This window comes from Mus musculus, chromosome 17 (assembly GCF_000001635.26).
Source record: "Mus musculus strain C57BL/6J chromosome 17, GRCm38.p6 C57BL/6J".
Lineage (NCBI taxonomy): Eukaryota > Metazoa > Chordata > Mammalia > Rodentia > Muridae > Mus > Mus musculus.
Window position 1 is genome coordinate 34,443,946 of NC_000083.6, and position 17,613 is coordinate 34,461,558.

The following is a 17,613-nucleotide window of genomic DNA, read 5'->3' on the forward strand; positions in this document are numbered from 1 at the left end:
GTGCCGCCTAGAAAGGCTGCTATCTGCACACTCCTTTGGAAAACAGTTTGCCTTCTTTCTGTCTAATCACAATCATTTGTATCTATTTACAGTACAATGTATGGATTCCAGTGGTAAGTCCCTTATGGGTTGTTTTGTTGTTGTTATTGTTATTGTTGTTTGGGGTCTTGTTTTGTTTTGTTTTGTTTTGTTTTTCTCTCTGGTGTTCCTTGCCCTTGCATAATGTTCAGATGGCCTGGCCTGTTGCTCCTCTTGGTGGTTTTTGTTACCACAGTATGATGGTTTAAATGTGTTGCTGTGCTTCCCGCTTTGTGCTTGCTAAGAATTCTCTAGAGCTATACATTAAGAGAGGGGCTGCAAAGATGGCTCAGCAGTTAAGAGCAATTGCTGCTTTTGCAGAGGACCCAGGTTCTGTTCCCAGCACCCACATGGAGCTCACAACTGTAACTCCAGCCCCAGAGGATCCAGTACCACCTTCTGGTCTCTGCAGATGCCAGCTACACACATAGTAACCAGATATATTTACATGCAGATAAGATACTCATACACAAAAAATAACTAATGAAAGAAAAAGAGCAAGGAAATGTTCACTTAACATCGTGATATGCTCTGAAACATATTAACACATGATCAGCAGTAGTCAGAAAAATTTTCTCAAGCACCAGAGAAAGATTCAGACGTTCTAAGAGGGCTCAGGAGTGCTTTCCAGTTCAAGAGAGAGGGCCTACTAGAGACTGGAGGAGGCAGGACAGCACCCACAAAATCATGACCATTGTAACCTCTACAATGGGTCGTTTCCTGCCATGAACTCTGGTCCTAATGATCTTTTTGTAGATGAATTAAAGTCATCATGAATTGACTTCTGGCATACAAGTTGGCACACATCTGTAGCCCTGACTCAAGGCTGCCTCCATCCATATTCTTGACCACCCCACACCTGCAGCCTTGGAAATTCTCACAGAAAAAGAAAATAATATTCCTTAGTGGCCTGAAGTCTACTATCAGTGTTTTCTCTGTGTAAATACTTTTGAAATATTATATATTTGAAATAATATATGTATACATGAAAATTGTATTGCTAGTTTTGTCTCTTCTAGCTATATGAGACGTGGGTGAAAAAGGAAGTTTAAGGCAAGTTGATTAAAATGAAAAGCATTTACAAGCCTATCAAAGGGAGCAGGAACGCCTGACTTTCAGATGGCTCAGGTGGTCAGGGGTAGGGACAGAGGGTTTGAAGGGAGTGCAGACAGCCAGAGCACATAGGTCATGATGTTATGAATCTCAAGAGCAGTTTGAAGAATTTTCCATTCTGGGTGGAAAGAGAATGAGTGAAACCTGGCTGCTGACAACACAGTCCCTTTCCTACCCAGGCCAGCAAAAGCACAGACAATACCCTCAGCTGACAGAGGCTGGGAGCCCTGCACCTCTTTATAGCTATAGTGTCATCCCTGTGATTTAGACTTTTAGCTTCAGCCCTACACACGAACACATGCACACATGCATGCATGCTGATATTTCTTCATTTGTTCTTCTGCCTTCAGAAAGCTGCACCCGTAAGTCTCTCGAATGCTGTTCGTAAGTAAGGACTCTCAGGTTGGGTCTTTCCCTCCACTTCGTCTGCCTTGTGAATGTAACATCCATCTCGTTTACTTTTCCCATCGTCTAGTTGGTGCCAGTCCCCAGGAAGGAATGAGCATGCTGCCACACTGTAACCTAGTAGTGGAGAGCTGGAGGAGGGGAAAATCAAGGGTCATAGGTCACCAGTGCCAGACTGGGCTACATGAGAGCTTGTCACACACATACACACTTTAGAGAAAGCCTCCCAAAGTTTATAGAGACTTGTCAGGGATGGGCAGGAAGACAAGGGTGGGAGGAAGGCTGTATGCATGAGTCAAGGCAACATGGGTTAGAGAAGATGCCACCCCTGAATGGAAGCAGGTGACCACACTGCAAAGGGAAACCCCACCCAGGGAGACAAGGCTCACTCTCGTGTGTCCCCCGGGAGGCACCCAGTCCCTCCACTGAGGGCAGGGCCACCAGACTCCTACACTAATTTATGCCTTTGTTTTTCAGCTGAGGGATCCAACGGTAAGTCTGACTGCCTCTTTTTGTGACAGACCCCCCAAACCGTTCCAGGAATGTTGAAAAGATCTTAAACCAAATTTCTCCATCCGTGATAGGACCCAGTAGCTGAACTCTCCAGTCCCTCGAGCTGTTATGGCTCCATTGGGTTATTAGTAGGCCTTTAGACTATTCCTTGACTGACTTGAAAATTGAGGAACAAAGGAAAATGTGTCCCTGTAGTTTTCTAACTTCTGAATTGGAGGCTTATACAGAAGGGAAAAATGAATGAAAGAAAAAGGATATTCCTGTCTTCCAGCTGCCCCATCTCCACAAGTGATCAGTGTATTGTCTGCCCCTGCTGTGCCTTTTCAGAGCCCCACAATTCCTATCAGACCTGGTGTTCCAACAAAGGAACTAAACATTCTCATTTTCTTAGCCGTCTGCTTTTCCACTGTCTGGAATTCCACAAAGTAGTCACCAGTTCTCTGAAAAAATTTAAATGCCTTTTGTTGTAGTGATATCTGTATCACCAGGAAAATACCCAGCAGGGAAGAAAACCAAAATGTGGCTGCTGGCTTGGTCTGCAAGCCTAGCTACTTAGGAGGCAGGGCTACAGTACTGCCTTCTTCGTGACCTAGCTTGGCCTACAGACTAAGGGAAAGGCAAGCCTGGGCAAACTAATATGACCTGGTCTCAAAATAAAAGGCAAAAATGTAAAAGGAGGGGGCTAGGAGAGGAGTGGCAGCATGTGAATCCTGAGGTTCTGCCCCTAATGTGGGGGCGGGGGGGGGGGAGCAGAGTACAAGCAGGCTTGGTGTGGCGGTGACATGTAAACCCAGTACTCGGGCAGTGGGGACAGGAGGTTCTAGGCTCTAAGTGACCCTGTTTCAGAGCCTCTCTCTGTAAAGGAAGCAAGGTAGTAATCAACTTCTCTAATTGCCTTCCAGCTGTAATACCTGTGGACATATGTAAGTTTACACCCATTCCCCCCTCCCCCATCTCCCACACACTAGGCTCCAACAGTCTTTATCTGGCCACTGGGGAGAGACTCCATGATCACAATCTGCTTGTGTTACTAACACTGTACTATAAAGTCTAGACTTGACTGATGTACAGACATAGAAAGCGAACACGGAAAGGGTTCTAAAACGTTACCTAAGTATCAACAGAAGACTGATTACAGAAAAGGAAAAACTGACAGCGGAAAGGGATGAGATGCTTACAAGGTGCCGCTGGGAGGACGCCCTGGCCTGTCTGTCCGTCCCATGGGAAACCATATTATCTAGGAGTTTCCCTCACCGTGTAGGAAATCTCAGAGCTTAAAAGCTGCTGTCTCCTTGGCACCGACTTTTACATCAGCATAAGTTTTTGACCTTTTAAATAATTTTATGGGGGGAAAAATCGAAGAATTGACTTACATAAAATAAATAACAAGGAGAAAATTTCTCAGCAATTTAAAATCCAAATTTTAGTTCAGGTTAGACATGCTGTCCCATAAGCCTGACTGGTAAGCTCTATCCTGAAACCACAGGAAGAAGCAGAGAGCCAACTCCAGAAGTCCAGCTCTGACCTCCAGTCATGTGCGTCTACACACCACACATAGACACACACACATCCTACACCTACACAACACAGACACACACACACACACCGCACACACTCACACACCACAGACACACACACACACACATCACAGACACACACATATACATACACCACACATACCACAGACACACACATACACTCACACCACATACACTATGTAAACATAAAACAAAGGGAAAATGGATAAGGAAAAATAAAAAGCAATAATTTTCTCTTCTCGAGTGGACCAACTCCTGTTTCCATCAGTAAATCCAGCTCTGGGGCCCTACAACCTCCCTTTCCTGAACAGTCCTAAGGTCGATGGGTTTAGGGAATATAAGACTTAACCTTCTGTATCAGAAGCCATGATGTCACTGGGCCCCTTCAGGTCTACTAACTGTCACAGGAGTCCAGGCAGGACCAGAGGGTGGTTAGAAAGAGTTCTAAAGGAGACAAAACAGTGCGAGAAGGAAGTGCTAAAGCCAATCTCTGTCCCACAGGTTGTCAACCAGCACTGAAGCCTAGCTGTGAGTTCTGCTTGATTTTCTCCTGTTTTTCTTTGTTACTGCTCTGTAAGCAGGCCCTGTCCATTTCTATGTTGCATGATTCTACCCCCACAACCACACCCCACCCCTTCCACTTGCCTCCACTCTGAAGACAAAACAGTGGGAGAAGGAAGTGCTAACTTCACCAATTCTCTGTCTCACAGGTTGTCAACAGCTAGCAATCAAACCTAGCTGTGAGTCCTGCTTGATTTTCTCCTGTTTTCCTCCGTTATTCTCTGAGTCCACCCTGCCCACTTCTACCCTGTGTGCAGACACACAAGATGTGTGATCCCCCACCCCACCCCACGCCTTCCCATCACCTATGTCGCTTAGCTCCACCTTTGCAGACAAAACAGTGGGAAAAGGTAAGTGCTAACCCCAGTCTCAGACTCGGCAGTTGTCAACAGCTACCATTGAAGCCTAGCTGTGAGTTCTCCTTGATTTTCTACTTCTTTTCCTTCTCGGAGCCAGCCCTGCCCACTTCTACCCTGTGTGCAGACAGGAGAAGTGTGATCCCACTACCATCCCCTCACCCCACCCCCTTCCCCTTGCCTGGGTCATTGCCCTTCACCTGTGCAGACAGAGCAGCGGGAGAAGGAAGTGCTAAGCCCATTCTCTGTCCCACAGGTTGTCAGCCTTGTCAGCCTTGTCAGCCTTGTCAGCCTTATCAACCTTGTCAGCCTTGTAAGTCCTGCTCGACTTTCTGTTTTCCTTCCTTATTGAGCTCTGTATGCCCTGCCCATCTCTACCCGGAGTTGCACACACAAGATGTGTAATCCCACCCCCACCCTAACCCTCCCCATCCCCACCCTCCCCACCTCCACACCCCCACTCCCTTTGCCTGTGTCATCTAACTGTTCCTGTGCAGGAAACTCTCCTCCCCTGGCCTCAGATACGCACCCCCTCCCCGTCCTGTAAGGACTAACTAATGTTCTAGTTGCATGGTCTTGTTTAAGCCCTATAAAGGAGCCGTTATTAATTCCTGTAAAGTGGATAGGAAACTGTGGCCAAATATTTACCCCTGAGTACAGTTGTGGGACCTAATACAAGCCTAGAGTTGTGAGCACAAGAGAAGCTTGAGCCAACCACTCACAGCCGCTCTCCCTTTTCAGCTCCGCCAGACACCTTGCCCTTATGTAAGTACTAAGTACTGTGCTTTGGTTTGATTCTGTTCACCTCTGTTAATGTGATCTGAGTCTTTCTCTTGCTACCTTCCTGCCCAGCTTCCCTGCACTGCACATATCTGCAGAATAGGATACAAAGAAGTAATGAGCTAGCGTTTGTCAACAAAAGTCTAATAGCAGAAGCCAGAAGATTTTTTTTTTTGAGAAAGAATAGCAGGTGTTAAGTGTGGAGTGTTCCTCAGAAAGCTCAGAAAGGAATCACAAAACCCCAGCCCAGGCATCCCTCGAAAGTCTGTGACCCAAAGTTGCCCAAGTATAGAATGAAGGGGGTCTGAAGGGCAGTCTGCCTCTTCCTCGTCACTACTTAATCCTGCATATAAATTTGAGCTGGGACTAATGTACATAGAGTCGTTCTGAAAGTACCCTTACTGCTTAGCTGAGTATTCCCCTAACAGACGCCAGCAAAACCATTAGATAACTTTATGTTGGTTCTACTTAAGGAAAATTAAACAGATTTCTCTCTTTTTTTCTCTCTCCCTCTCTTAGTAATTACACAGAGAACTTCAAGTAAGTTCTTTACTTTTCTGCTGGGATATGTGGGGGTTTTCATGGCTTAGCTGGTTCCACTTCTAAAAGTGAGATTCCTGTTTCGCACATCCATTTGTTTTCAGACTCACGGGGACCTGTGGGCTCCCAGAGATGGGCTTCCCTTTCCTGTTATGTGGGCTTCCCACTCTTTCTATTAGCAACTAGGCATTTTCAGGTCAAAAGTTGATGAGATGATGAGCCAGAACTCAGCCCACTCCAGGATCCTCCAGGATTCCTCACACTGAACTTTAAACGCAAAGGTCTTTCCAGGTCTTGTCAAAAACTCAAAATGCTCAACAGGCACCATAAACTAGTGTGGTGAGGCGAAGCCTGAGATGGGTGATGAAAGGGCATTGGGGGAAGGGCCGTCAGGAAGTTCCAGGGTCTGAAGAGGCTGCTCCACCCAAACTATTCTTTCATGGAAAACAAAAAAACAAAAGGCCAGAGGCAATCCGTGTTTGGGGTAAAATATCCCAATTTTAGCCATGGTATATATCCAGATCTGTCCCATAGACTGTAAACACATGCACACTCCACTTCCACCCAAGCACACTCAGAGTAGTTTCTAATAGTAAAATTGTAGTGCTCTTCATGTTAGGACAAAGAGCTGGTTTGATGGACTGGGATTGACGATTCTGGCCTAGGCTGAGCTAGTGCTTCTCTGAAGTCCCCATCCAAATATACCTCTCATGCCCTCAGATCATCTAAATATTCTCTCTGCACAATGTACATGCTGCAGTGCAGCCCCAAGGGCAGAGCTGGAAACTCCCGATGTTCCCGATTAGGCACAGGCCCTTGTGTTTGTCACTTTCTTGTGACAGAAAGCACCTTCAGGAAGAAGGTTTATTTTGGCTCAAGATTTGAAGGAGGCCCAGCATGTCAGGGCAGCAGGTGTGAAGTGGGGGGTCCAGCATGTCATAGCAGTAGGTTTGTGTGTGTGTGTGTGTGGGGGGGTGTCCAGCATGTCAGGGCAGCAGGTGTGTGGGAGGGGGGTCCAGCATGTCAGGGCAGTAGGTGTGGGAGAGGGGGGTCCAGCATGTCAGGGCAGCAGGTGTGGGGGAGAGGGGTCCAGCATGTCAGGGCAGCAGGTGTAGGGGAGGGGGGTCCAGCATGTCAGGGCAGCAGGTGTGAAGTGGGGGGTCTAGCTTGTCAAGGCAGTAGATTTGGGGGAGAGGGGTTCAGCATGTCAGGGCAGTAGGTGTGGTGGATACATCTGTATCATGCTGAACACAGATATCATCATAACACCATATACCACAGCCTCAGGTCTCATAACCGAGGCACCATTTACAGAGCCGTGCCACCAGGAGAGGCTACTTTCTTTCCTCATTTTCTCCCCAGAAGTTTGAAAATTCACTGTTAGATTTTTCTCATCCCTATTCTTTCTTATCCCTGGGGGGTCCAGCATGTCAGGGCAGCAGTTGTGAGGAGGGACACCAAAAGGCTGAATTCTAGGACAAGTACTTCCTCATAAGTGACAAAAGACTGCAATAAGAATATTTTAATAAAACATATACTATAGATAGCTTGAAGAAAGAGAAGACAGATATATAAGAAAGAAAAAGGAAAGACAGACACTTAGAGACAGAGAGACAGATGGGAGAGTAGTACGAGCCCCGTAGCCTCAGATCCTTCTCTCCACCCTGATGAAACTCCCCTCTTAGTCAATTTGCAAGACTCATCCCGACAATACACTCAGGAACAAGTATTTCTGTTGTCTATATAAAACAAAAACAAAAAACAAAAAACTCACTATACTAATTTGTCTTTTTCATTAAAGCAAAATGTGGACCACCTATAATATGTAAGTCCTACGTTTTGTTTTCCTTAATTGTAGTGTCATTAACTTCCTGCAGTTGAGTCCCCGTATTCATAGTGTGATTGTACCAAGATCCACCATTTCTATGGTCTACTAGCTTTCCAGCATCCCTTGCTCTCCAGTTTCTGGTTTCTTTACCCTATTCCCTATTCACAACTTGATCTCAGCTCTCTGTAGCCATACAGAGTTGATAAGGAAAGTGCTTAGTGCCTGGTGTGGTGCTATGATGATATCTGTATGGTACTTAGCATATGCCTATGTATTGCATCTGAGAAGTTCTTACTGCTAACATACATGGGAGGAGATTATTAGCTAAGTTGTTCTACCACAGTTAATCAGGCTAGGTCTCCTCAGCTGGCTCTTAAGCTAGGTGCTGGGAAATAATGACCACCCCCCCACCCATAAAATACTTACGCATATGGAGGGGGGGGGGAATGAACTTAAAAGCAACTGAGCCACAGTAGGATGGCCCCATTTGAACACAGTCTTTGCAAAGAGGCAAATAGAAAGAGGGATAAGAAAGATTAGGGATGAGAAAAATCTAACAGTGAATTTTCAAACTTCTGGGGAGAAAATCAGGAAAGAAAGTAGCCTCTCCTGGTGGCACGGCTCTGTAAATGGTGCCTCCGTTAGGAGACCTGAGGCTGTGGTATGGTGCTATGATGATCTCTGTGTGGTGTTATGGTGATCTCTGTGTGGTGCTATGATGGTATCTGTGCAGTACCATTCAGCAGCCCTTTTGCTAGAGTGTGGTGCAGAGTTTAAGAAGTACTTTGTGTTCCTCGTCCAGAAACTGTGTTCTCATCTCTTTACCTCTTTCTTTTCCACAGTGAAAAAGCCATCAGGTAAATGCTGTATCCTCTCACCCCTTTGGCTGTCTTTCCCAGCATGCTAGACTTTGAGTCTCTTTAGTTTTATTCTGAGCAGCTCTAAAGTCTCTGGCAAATAACAGACCCTACAGACAACAAGTCAGACAGTGAGCCACCTGCCTGAGGGTGGCTTGAAGTCAGGTATTTTCCTTTTGAACATTTTAAATCGGGTTATTTTGCTTATGACTTATTCACAATGGCAGAAGAGTGGTTCTGTTGATGGGCTACTGTGTATAGCTTGTTGTATCTATATGATGTCACCACAGCAAACTAGTCAGCACCCTCATTCTCTACACTACCCCCTTTCTTCGTTCAGTACTTGTCAGTCATCCTCTGTTAACCCCTTCTACAACATGGACTGCTTTGTCAGGAACTACCGGCCCTCATTACAGCAGGCCGGAAAGTATCCCTGCTGTTTTGAACAGTTTTCACAAACTGTCACCTGTGGAAAAAAATATTACCTGCTGTTTTTCTTGTTAGAGTTTATAGGTGACTGGGATTTTAAAAAAGAAAAGTTAGAAACAGCAGGAATCAAATTGAGTTAGCAAAGTCAAGCCACCTGTTACTCATACACAAAGGAAAAGAGAAGGTGGCCCCACTGAGCTCCAGGCAGGGCCAGGCAGGAAAAGGCCAGCCCTCCAAGAGCTCACTCACTCCTGCATTTAACTGTTCCTGACATGTTTTGGATCCAACGAGGTTGAGAGAAAGGCAAAAGGTGGTCTCCTGCTCCTACATCTAACCACTAACAAAGACGCCTTAAGAGAATGTGAGAGTGTATTTCTAGCCTCACTGAAGAAGACTGTGAGGATCTCTCGCTCTGCACTGGCTTCACCAACTACTGCAATTCTAAGGAATGTCCTGTTTGATCGGTACCTGCTCAGTGCAGGCCTGTCTGTCTCCATGTTAGGGGAGATCACAGGGCCTCCCAAGGAGCAGAATCTCCTGATTTTTAAAGGATAGGGCCCAATGACTAGTGGAACCCTCGGCACGACACTGTTATCCTGGTAAGTACATGTTTTTACATACTTAGAAAGACTCCGGAGTGACAGATGAGTAGAACCAACACCTACCAGATGTCCTCTGACTCCAACATGCACACCATAGCATGCAATGCTCAGAGGGGCAGGGAGGGGTTGCTAATAAATAAACAGAGCTGAGGCAGGCTCCCAAGCCAAGCTGCACTAGAGCATCCCAGCAATTCACAAAGTTCCACCCCGTTTGACTCAGTGGAAGAAAACTGGCAAACAGAAGTTAGAATTGTGTGAGCTCTCCCAACTCTTCAACAAAGAGACTTAAGTACACAGGGAAGATGTGTACATAGGCAAAGCAGGAAGAGTCTTGAGAGATGAAGTAACAAAATGGGGGCTATGTGGGTGAGGTGGGGCAAAAGCCAGAGAGAAGGAGCTGCTACAGTGTTTCATTTTCCAGAGAAACTGGTCACCAAAGTGGCTAACAAAGGAGAATGTCTCTTCACCTGTTCAAAATGCCCATGTTACTGTAAGAAGAACAACACAAGGCGGCTGCTCCCCAGGAAGGGCTGGGGGGGGGGCTCTTCTGAGGTCAGAATGCCTGTCTGGAAAGAAGTTTCCCTTAGAAGTCATTTCTGTTGCCCATGTCAGCCCACACTAACTGTCTGTATTTAGATTTTTAGCCCATGTAGCAGAACCTATCTGTAAGTGGTCTTTCTTTTCATCAATCTGGTGGAATTAAGGATCCCACAATGGAGAGAATACAGTTTCTAACCGATCTCTCTTCGGAGGAGTGCTTCTATTTATGAATACCCAACCCTCATCCTCTTCCTGAAAAATCTGTTACTAATTATTCAGTAGGAAGGTAAACACTTGACAGAAACATTGAGGGGGATAAAAATCTCCCAGACAACTTTTTTCCTAATAGCTTTTCTCCCCTTTTTGTAAATTGTTTATTTATCGTTTGTGTGCATTGATGTTTCGCCTGCATGTATGTCTATGTGAGGGTTCAGGTTCCCTGAAGGTGGAAACACAAATGATTGTGAACTGGACTTCTATGTGGGTACTGGGAATGGGCCCTCTGGAAGAGCAGCCAATGCTCTTAACCATTGAGCCATCTCCCCAGCCCAACAAGAGCTTTTCATAACACATGAAACTCTCCATGCTCAGGAAGAAAAACTGTGGAGGATACACAGGTATTCAGATAGCCAGGAGGAGTGCAGGGCACACAGACTGGAGGAGGGAGAGGGAGGTGGGTAGGATGGGAAAGGGGAACTGAACACATGGCAGCCAGTCACATCAGACCAGTCCCCCTTCCTTTAGAAAATACTCAAGCCTCTTACCATAGAAAGCTTCCCCCAGGAGGTCTGGTGTCAGTAGAAGGGGGGGAGGGAGGGGGAGAGAGAGAGAGCCTGTACCCTTGTTTCAAATATTCTGCTAATATGTTTTTTGTTTCCTGTTGTCCGGCCAGTCGCCCCAAGCCTTTTGGTAAGTTAAATACAATTCCTCTATTTCTACAAGCCCTCTCCTTCTCTGTTGTCTAGAGTCCCTTAGGCACTGAAGAGTTTACTATGTAATGTGCACAGTGTCTAGCCAGTAGTGAGGGAACGGAGAGAGCACTACAGACAAGCATGTATGCACCAAAGCATGCATCAAGACTCTGCATGGTGGTGGTTGCTTTAAGGACAATTAGTACTGAGACTTTTGACAGAGATCCTGCTTCCAGATATCACTGGCCCTTTAGAAAAACAAATGTGCCATGTGCCATGAGCCATGAGGTACATTAGCGTTCAGGGTCCTCATAATTCCATCTATAGAAACTCGCTGGACAGAGTGTGAGGTATGTGTCTCCAGCACCTCCTTTACCATAATTCCTGCTGGAGAATTTTCAAGGAAAGCATACACCGCTAAATATGGAATCTGTTTTCGCCTCCACTTCCTAAGAAACGTGTGGTTTTTGCCCCTTTCCCTCCGCATCTGTCTCTCCAGCTTTTTAGAATCAGGTCAAGGTGACAGTCCCCACCCATTAGCCGGGAAGTCAGTATAGATCTCTTCCCAGCAACACCTACTTTCACACATGGGATTGCTGAGAGTAGACGTGGTTGGTTAGTCCTTTGGTGCACTGCCAGATGCTCTCTGGGTAGACATGAACTCCTGCAAGCACCATGTGGTTGTCAGAGAACTGGGTTTTTAATGAAATAGCAGAACCTGTTAGCGTTAAGTCAGGTTTTGTTTAGGGGACTAGGGGAGCAATGAGCCCATCCTGGGTGACATTCTGCATCGAATTCACCCACCTCTCAGCTGCTTTCTGTAGCCTCCCTAACCCCACAAAGTCAGCACTTTTATCTAGTTAAGAGTATTTCAGCTCTTCCCCTAAATGCTCTTTGAACAAAGAGGAACCGTTGACGTTGCTCATGGCCTCTAACTCTTGTATGAAATTGCTCACTACTGTGTACTCTGGGCTGTGGATCAATCCCTACTGCTGAGTTCTAGTAGCTCAAGGTTTTTGTGAAATCATGGGGGTTATTGACTTTTCCTCAATCATGACATGAGATTACGGGGGTGGGGGGTGAGTGGGCTAAAGACAACTCCGACAGTCTAGGAGTAAAGCAAAGGGGCATAGGAACCTTGCAGGACGTGGTGAGAGAACAAAGAGCCAGGCTGACTCACTGAGACGGGCAAGCCAAGTTCAAGTCCCAAACCTACATTGTGCAAAGTTTTTAGAAGGCCCAGGCACACATGAATATACACACATACATGCATATGTACATACATACATTCATACATACAATACATACACACATACATATATATCCATACACACATACATACACACATAACTAGTAATTTTTAAAAATAAAAATGGTTTTCTTTCTGCTATTACCTTTAAGAATCTAGAGTATTTCTTTCATCACAAGTTCTTCTCAAGCCAGCTTTAGAACTCTCATTAAACCCCAGAGATTGTCAAAAATAGAAACTGTAGCCAACATTTAGAGACATGATTACAAACGAGCTTTCTGTGCTGTGTGAGAGAACACAGGGACATGATGATGACAATGTAAAATGAAGGAAATTTTAAAAAGATGCCATGAAGAAGGGGCTTGTGAATAGGAACCTGTCAGTCTCCTGAAAGTAAGGATGCTCTGACTTGGTTAAGAATCTTTTTTTTTCTTTTTTAATTTCATTTTGTGAATAAAAAAAAATGGCCATTACTCCTGTAACTGATCCCACAGGTCATAAAGCTGTTCTGGGTACCTGAGTTGTTGACATGGAGTCCAGAGCAGCTAACAAGAGGGCAGCACATGCTGGGGAAGGGAATCCTTCACTAAATCCCCTCTCTGGCCTCACAAGGGGAGCTTTCATGGGACCCTAGTACATAATTTATTTTAAAACTAATTTGTCTCCTTTTTCCTTTTAAGGGTTTGCACCGAAAGGCTGGGGTAAGTCTGCGTCTTCTCTCAGTCTTCCTCTGGGATGGGTAGTATCCTTGGCCTCCACTTACACTGGTACTGTAGACATCCAACCACTGAACTCAGTGGCAAATAGTTTTCCATCCCTTTCCCTCCACATTCCATAGTGTAAGTTTAAATCTTTTTACCTGTCTGCCTCCCCGAACATGTCTCTCCCGTCCCTCAACCTTCAGTAATTTTCTGAGACAGGGGCTTGAAAATGAAGCCAAGGTCTTGAAATCTGGCCTAAAGATCTCCCATTTCAAACTATAACTGAAAAATGATTATGGTGAAGATAGGGAGTGTGGCCTTGCTTGCCGAAGAACCGAGTTGTGAATGCACAGGAAAGCAAAGCATCCGACATTCACCCCAGTGGGCTCAGACAGCAGGGAGGATAGCCCATCCAATGCAGAGGCCTGCCTGGGGCTTGGGAAAGAAGGGAAAGCCAACAGCCACTGACCACCCTCCTTTGCCTTTATCTCTTTCAGTTGACAGCTCCTGGGAACTCAGTAAGTTTGCATGACTCCCTCGTCTCCTCTTCTGTGATTAACAGCCTGGACCTTCTGTTCCCAGATCCTCTTGAATTGCATATTCTTTTATCTGAGTCATTTTGCCTTCAATGGTTCAGTCTTGTTTCAGTTTTAGGTCCTTGTAGTCTAGTTTCCTTTTGGAGTAAACCACAGTATCTTGTCTCTGATTCAGTTACTGTGGAAGAGCACTGGTGGTCAGCCTGCCAGCATGCAGTCCAGCAGTTCTCAGCCTGTGGGTTGAGACCCCTTTGGCAAACCTCTGTCTCCAACAAATATTTACATTACAACTCCTAATAGTCACAGAGTGGAATTATAAAAATAATCTTATGTGGTTGGGGGCGGGGTCACCACAGGAGGAACTAACTGTCTTAAAGGCTCACAGCATTAGAAAGGCTGCAACCCACTGATAGTGTCTGTCATAACTTGGGGTCTGCTGTCTCTGTGCTCTGCCCTGGAAAACTGATAGTTTTCGTTTCAAATGAAAAATCCCGTCAGGTTTTGTTAAACCTGGGCACAACTGACACCGCTAGTCTGAGGATGTGAATCTTACTGAGTGAGACAAAGTTCTCCTCTCTGTGGGCACGACTGTGGCTGGCCTTCCTCTCTCAACGGGGAATGGAACGAACACAGTGTGCAGGAGCACTTGCTGCTCTTCCTGAAGGCTTGAGCTCAGTGCCCAGCACCCATGGGAGCTGCAACTTCAGCAGGCCTCCGAGGGCGCTCACATACACTGCACACTCTTTCGCAGACATAAATAAACAAATATAAAGATAATCTTCTAAAGAAAAGCTACTGGAAGGTGGGTTCTCCTGGGTGATTCCCACTGCTGTCTCTTTGGTGTTGTGCTTGTTAGCACTGCCTCCTATAGTAAGTTCCTTAACTCTTCTCAGGTAGATTACAGGGCTCTCAGGCTTTCTGCACTGGACACGTCTCCTCACAAAGTTGAGTGAGGCATATAATGCTAAAGGTCACATCAAGCATTCCTCTTTTCCAAAACCTAAGGCTGCCAGTGTCTGCTTTGAGGATATTGCTGCAGGGGAGTTGAAGGCAGGCCTACAAGAGAGCAATACCACCCAACCCTCCCCTTGGACCACTCTCTGAGCTCCCAGTGAGCATCCCTCACCCACCTCTAGCTGAACATGAGGAAAACACATGCAGAACCCAGCTGTTCATAGAACTCATAGTGAAGTCTCACCTCCTTTTTGCTGCCTTCTAAATGACTTTGACAGCAGGAGACACTGAGCCCCTGTGCACACTGAGCCTTCCTTCCCCAGCAAGAATCCTCATGGTTTACTTTGGAAGCTTAGACAAAAACACAAAATTTGTAGGTTTTATGAGATCAAACAGAAGTTGCTGCACAGGAGGGCTGGCTTACCCACGTGTAATTGAATGGACCTGAAATTGTGGCAAAATATACTAACACATATCAAGAAGTAGTCTAAAATGATAAAGCTGAGCTCTGAAATCTAACAGGTTTAGTTCCCAGCCCCACCTTTAGCATTACCTGCATCCACTCATTTCATCTTTCCATGCCTTGGTTTCTCCATCTGTAGAACTGAGATAACAATGGTGTCCACCTTACCTGGCTGTTGTGAAGACCAGGCTATTTAGTAGAACGTTCAAAAAACAGATGCTGTGCTGGGCTGGAGAGATGATGGCTTTATTGTTAAAAGCACATTTGGCTCTAACAGAGGACCTGGTTCCCTGCACCCTCATGGTGACTCACAGCTTTCCACAACACCAGGTCTAGGGGATCTGTCACTGTCCCCTGTCCTCCAAGAGCACTCCACAGACATGGTGCACTTTCACCAAAGCACACACTTAATACAAAAGAAGTAAGTCTAAGAATGTATGGAAAGTCAATGCTGAACAGTTAATGGTTATCAGCTATAACCCTCACGACTTCTACATGATGAGCTATACATCTTGTCAACGGGGACAGCACATTTGAGTTTCCTTCTGTTTTGAGAGATAATTGTTTTTCTCACAGTAATTCTGTTCTGACTTCTTCCCAAGCTACAGACTCATCATCCTCCTAGCCACTAGTCATTACCCTAACCTACTGAGCAAGTGGCGGGTTCCTCCCTATTACAGCTTACCTTTCTCTCACTGGCCTTCCAGGTCACTGAAGAGAGTCCAGAATTGCATTAATATCTACATCTTATTATTAGCTATTAACATCTGTTATCTAATACTTTAAGTCACATTAGTATTTATACTGTGTGATTTCCATCATTGTATATTTTAAAGGGAGATCTCCAGTCCTTAGTTTGTTGGTTCTAAGACATAGAAGGAAGTCAGCCTTGGGGGAGGGAGGAAAGGAAATGCTGCATACCTGAATCTCACGCTTTTGCTGTATACTCAGTTCTGTTCCCAGATTGCAAAGGCCAGATGGTAAGACATGGAGGGAGTGTAACCTTCCAGGGTATCGGAGATGACCAAATAAAGTGCTGTAAGGAGTGGAGAAGATGCCAGTGTGAATACTGCTGTCCAAAGAGATTCGAGCCCCACAGACGAGGAACCATATGGTGTGAACAACCAGCTCCTTCCTCTTCTCATCAGCATCAGCATCAGCAGCAGCAGCAGCAGCAGCCACCACCGCCGCCGCCTCCACCACGAAGTCAAGATGCTCAAGTAAGGGGTGACCAAAGAATGGAAAGTGAAATTGATGCCCAGACCATATGTTATGAAGAGCCATTCCTTTTCAGAAGACTGGAGTCCCTGATAAGGAGGAACCAAGACGGGATAGTAATAAAGCAGAATGAAGATGGCTTTCTGATAAAGAAGGCAGAGGAAGGCAAAAAGAAAAAGAAAACATCCAGGAGGGCATCAGCACACCCAGAAACAGATTCTGATTCCAGCGCTCCACAGACCGGAGAGGCTCCTTTCGAAAGTAAACCACCCGAAGAACAACCAGAGGGAGAAGAGAAGAAACGCAAGAAAGAAAAGAAGAAAAAGAAGAAAAAAGACAAAGACGGCTGAGAAAGGAGGAGGAGGACAGGGCAAAACATGGCCTCCAATGTGATCTCCCCATCAGATACAAGCCGCATCTGCCCTCACCCCGGTGCATCATGGTTATAAAATCCAATCCCTCTAGACATCTTCATTTTCTGCTGCTCAGAAGGTTGCCTTTATCACACCTCCCTGCCACATCTTCATCTTCCAAATTTTGCTTTATTAGTCAACATATATAATCCAATTAAGAAAGACGGTGTTATCTGAAATAAAATGTCTTTAGTAAATATCTAATAAGTTCCTTTGACAATGTTCTATCTCTATCTCTAGCTGAACCAGTTGACTTTGTGACCTTGGTGGTTGCAAATGCTTTATTAGCATATAAATTATATATATATATATATATATATATATATATACATATAAACATGAGCACAGTCATTTTTAAGAGTCAATTTTAAAATGTGTCCAAAAGTAGTTTACATAGACAGTCTTATAAGAGTTTAGACATAAAGGGATCAGGAATCTTGAGAAAGAAAAAATATATGTCTGTCCTCCTTCATAGGGACAGAGAACAATGACACCTTACAAGCTGTCATTGTTGGATTGCACATATGATGGATTACACATAGATACATGACAGAGCAAAAGAAGCAAGGGGGTCCCAGGCATGAGACATGTGCCACATGCTAGCATGCAGCTGAGACTCAGTGGGCCACCAGTGAGTCTGAACTTAAGTCAGGTTCTAAAAAATGATAGCGGGGAAAGGAGTTTCTAAAAACAAACCTGAGTTTACACGTTACTCTTTGGACAACTGAAAAGCTTCAGGGTATCTGAGGCAAGGTGGAGGGAGGGGAGGGACAAAACGGAGGAAAGGAGAGAAACGAGGGAGGGGAGGCAAAGGAGGGAGGAGGGAGGGGAGGAGACCAGAGTTCAATTCCCAGCACTTGTATCTGCTGGCTGGCTCACAACTACCTGGAATTCTGTTCCGTGGCATTCCATGCCCTCTTCTGCATCCTGAGGTCCTACATCCAAGTACATCCCCCAACACCCGCCCCCTACACACAGACACACACACACACACACACACACTTAGAACAACAGCAACCCATGTGGCT

At 45.5% G+C, this 17,613-nt stretch overlaps 1 protein-coding gene across 38 annotated transcripts in view; it reads left to right on the forward strand.

The window, feature by feature from the left end:
* The window catches only part of BC051142 (cDNA sequence BC051142), a 61,968-nt gene extending 45,179 nt beyond the window's left edge, over positions 1 to 16,789 (forward strand). For 29 of the 38 annotated variants that reach the window (XM_017317553.2, XM_006524554.4, XM_006524556.4 and 26 more), the window contains 12 exons: positions 93 to 113; positions 1,542 to 1,553; positions 2,074 to 2,088; positions 3,012 to 3,032; positions 4,149 to 4,175; positions 4,358 to 4,387; positions 4,821 to 4,877; positions 5,306 to 5,329; positions 5,864 to 5,884; positions 7,686 to 7,709; positions 8,555 to 8,569; positions 15,918 to 16,789. In XM_017317553.2, coding sequence (XP_017173042.1) covers positions 93 to 113; positions 1,542 to 1,553; positions 2,074 to 2,088; positions 3,012 to 3,032; positions 4,149 to 4,175; positions 4,358 to 4,387; positions 4,821 to 4,877; positions 5,306 to 5,329; positions 5,864 to 5,884; positions 7,686 to 7,709; positions 8,555 to 8,569; positions 15,918 to 16,522 — 872 coding nt within the window. In that variant the 3' untranslated portion in view covers positions 16,523 to 16,789. Of the gene's footprint in view, positions 1 to 92; positions 114 to 1,541; positions 1,554 to 2,073; positions 2,089 to 3,011; positions 3,033 to 4,148; positions 4,176 to 4,357; positions 4,388 to 4,820; positions 4,878 to 5,305; positions 5,330 to 5,863; positions 5,885 to 7,685; positions 7,710 to 8,554; positions 8,570 to 10,643; positions 11,050 to 12,980; positions 13,002 to 13,498; positions 13,520 to 15,905 lie in introns of those variants that run through there. The other 9 variants (XM_006524550.4, XM_006524574.3, XM_017317560.2 and 6 more) reach the window with 8 other exon arrangements.
* The last annotated feature ends 824 nt before the right edge of the window (positions 16,790 to 17,613 follow it).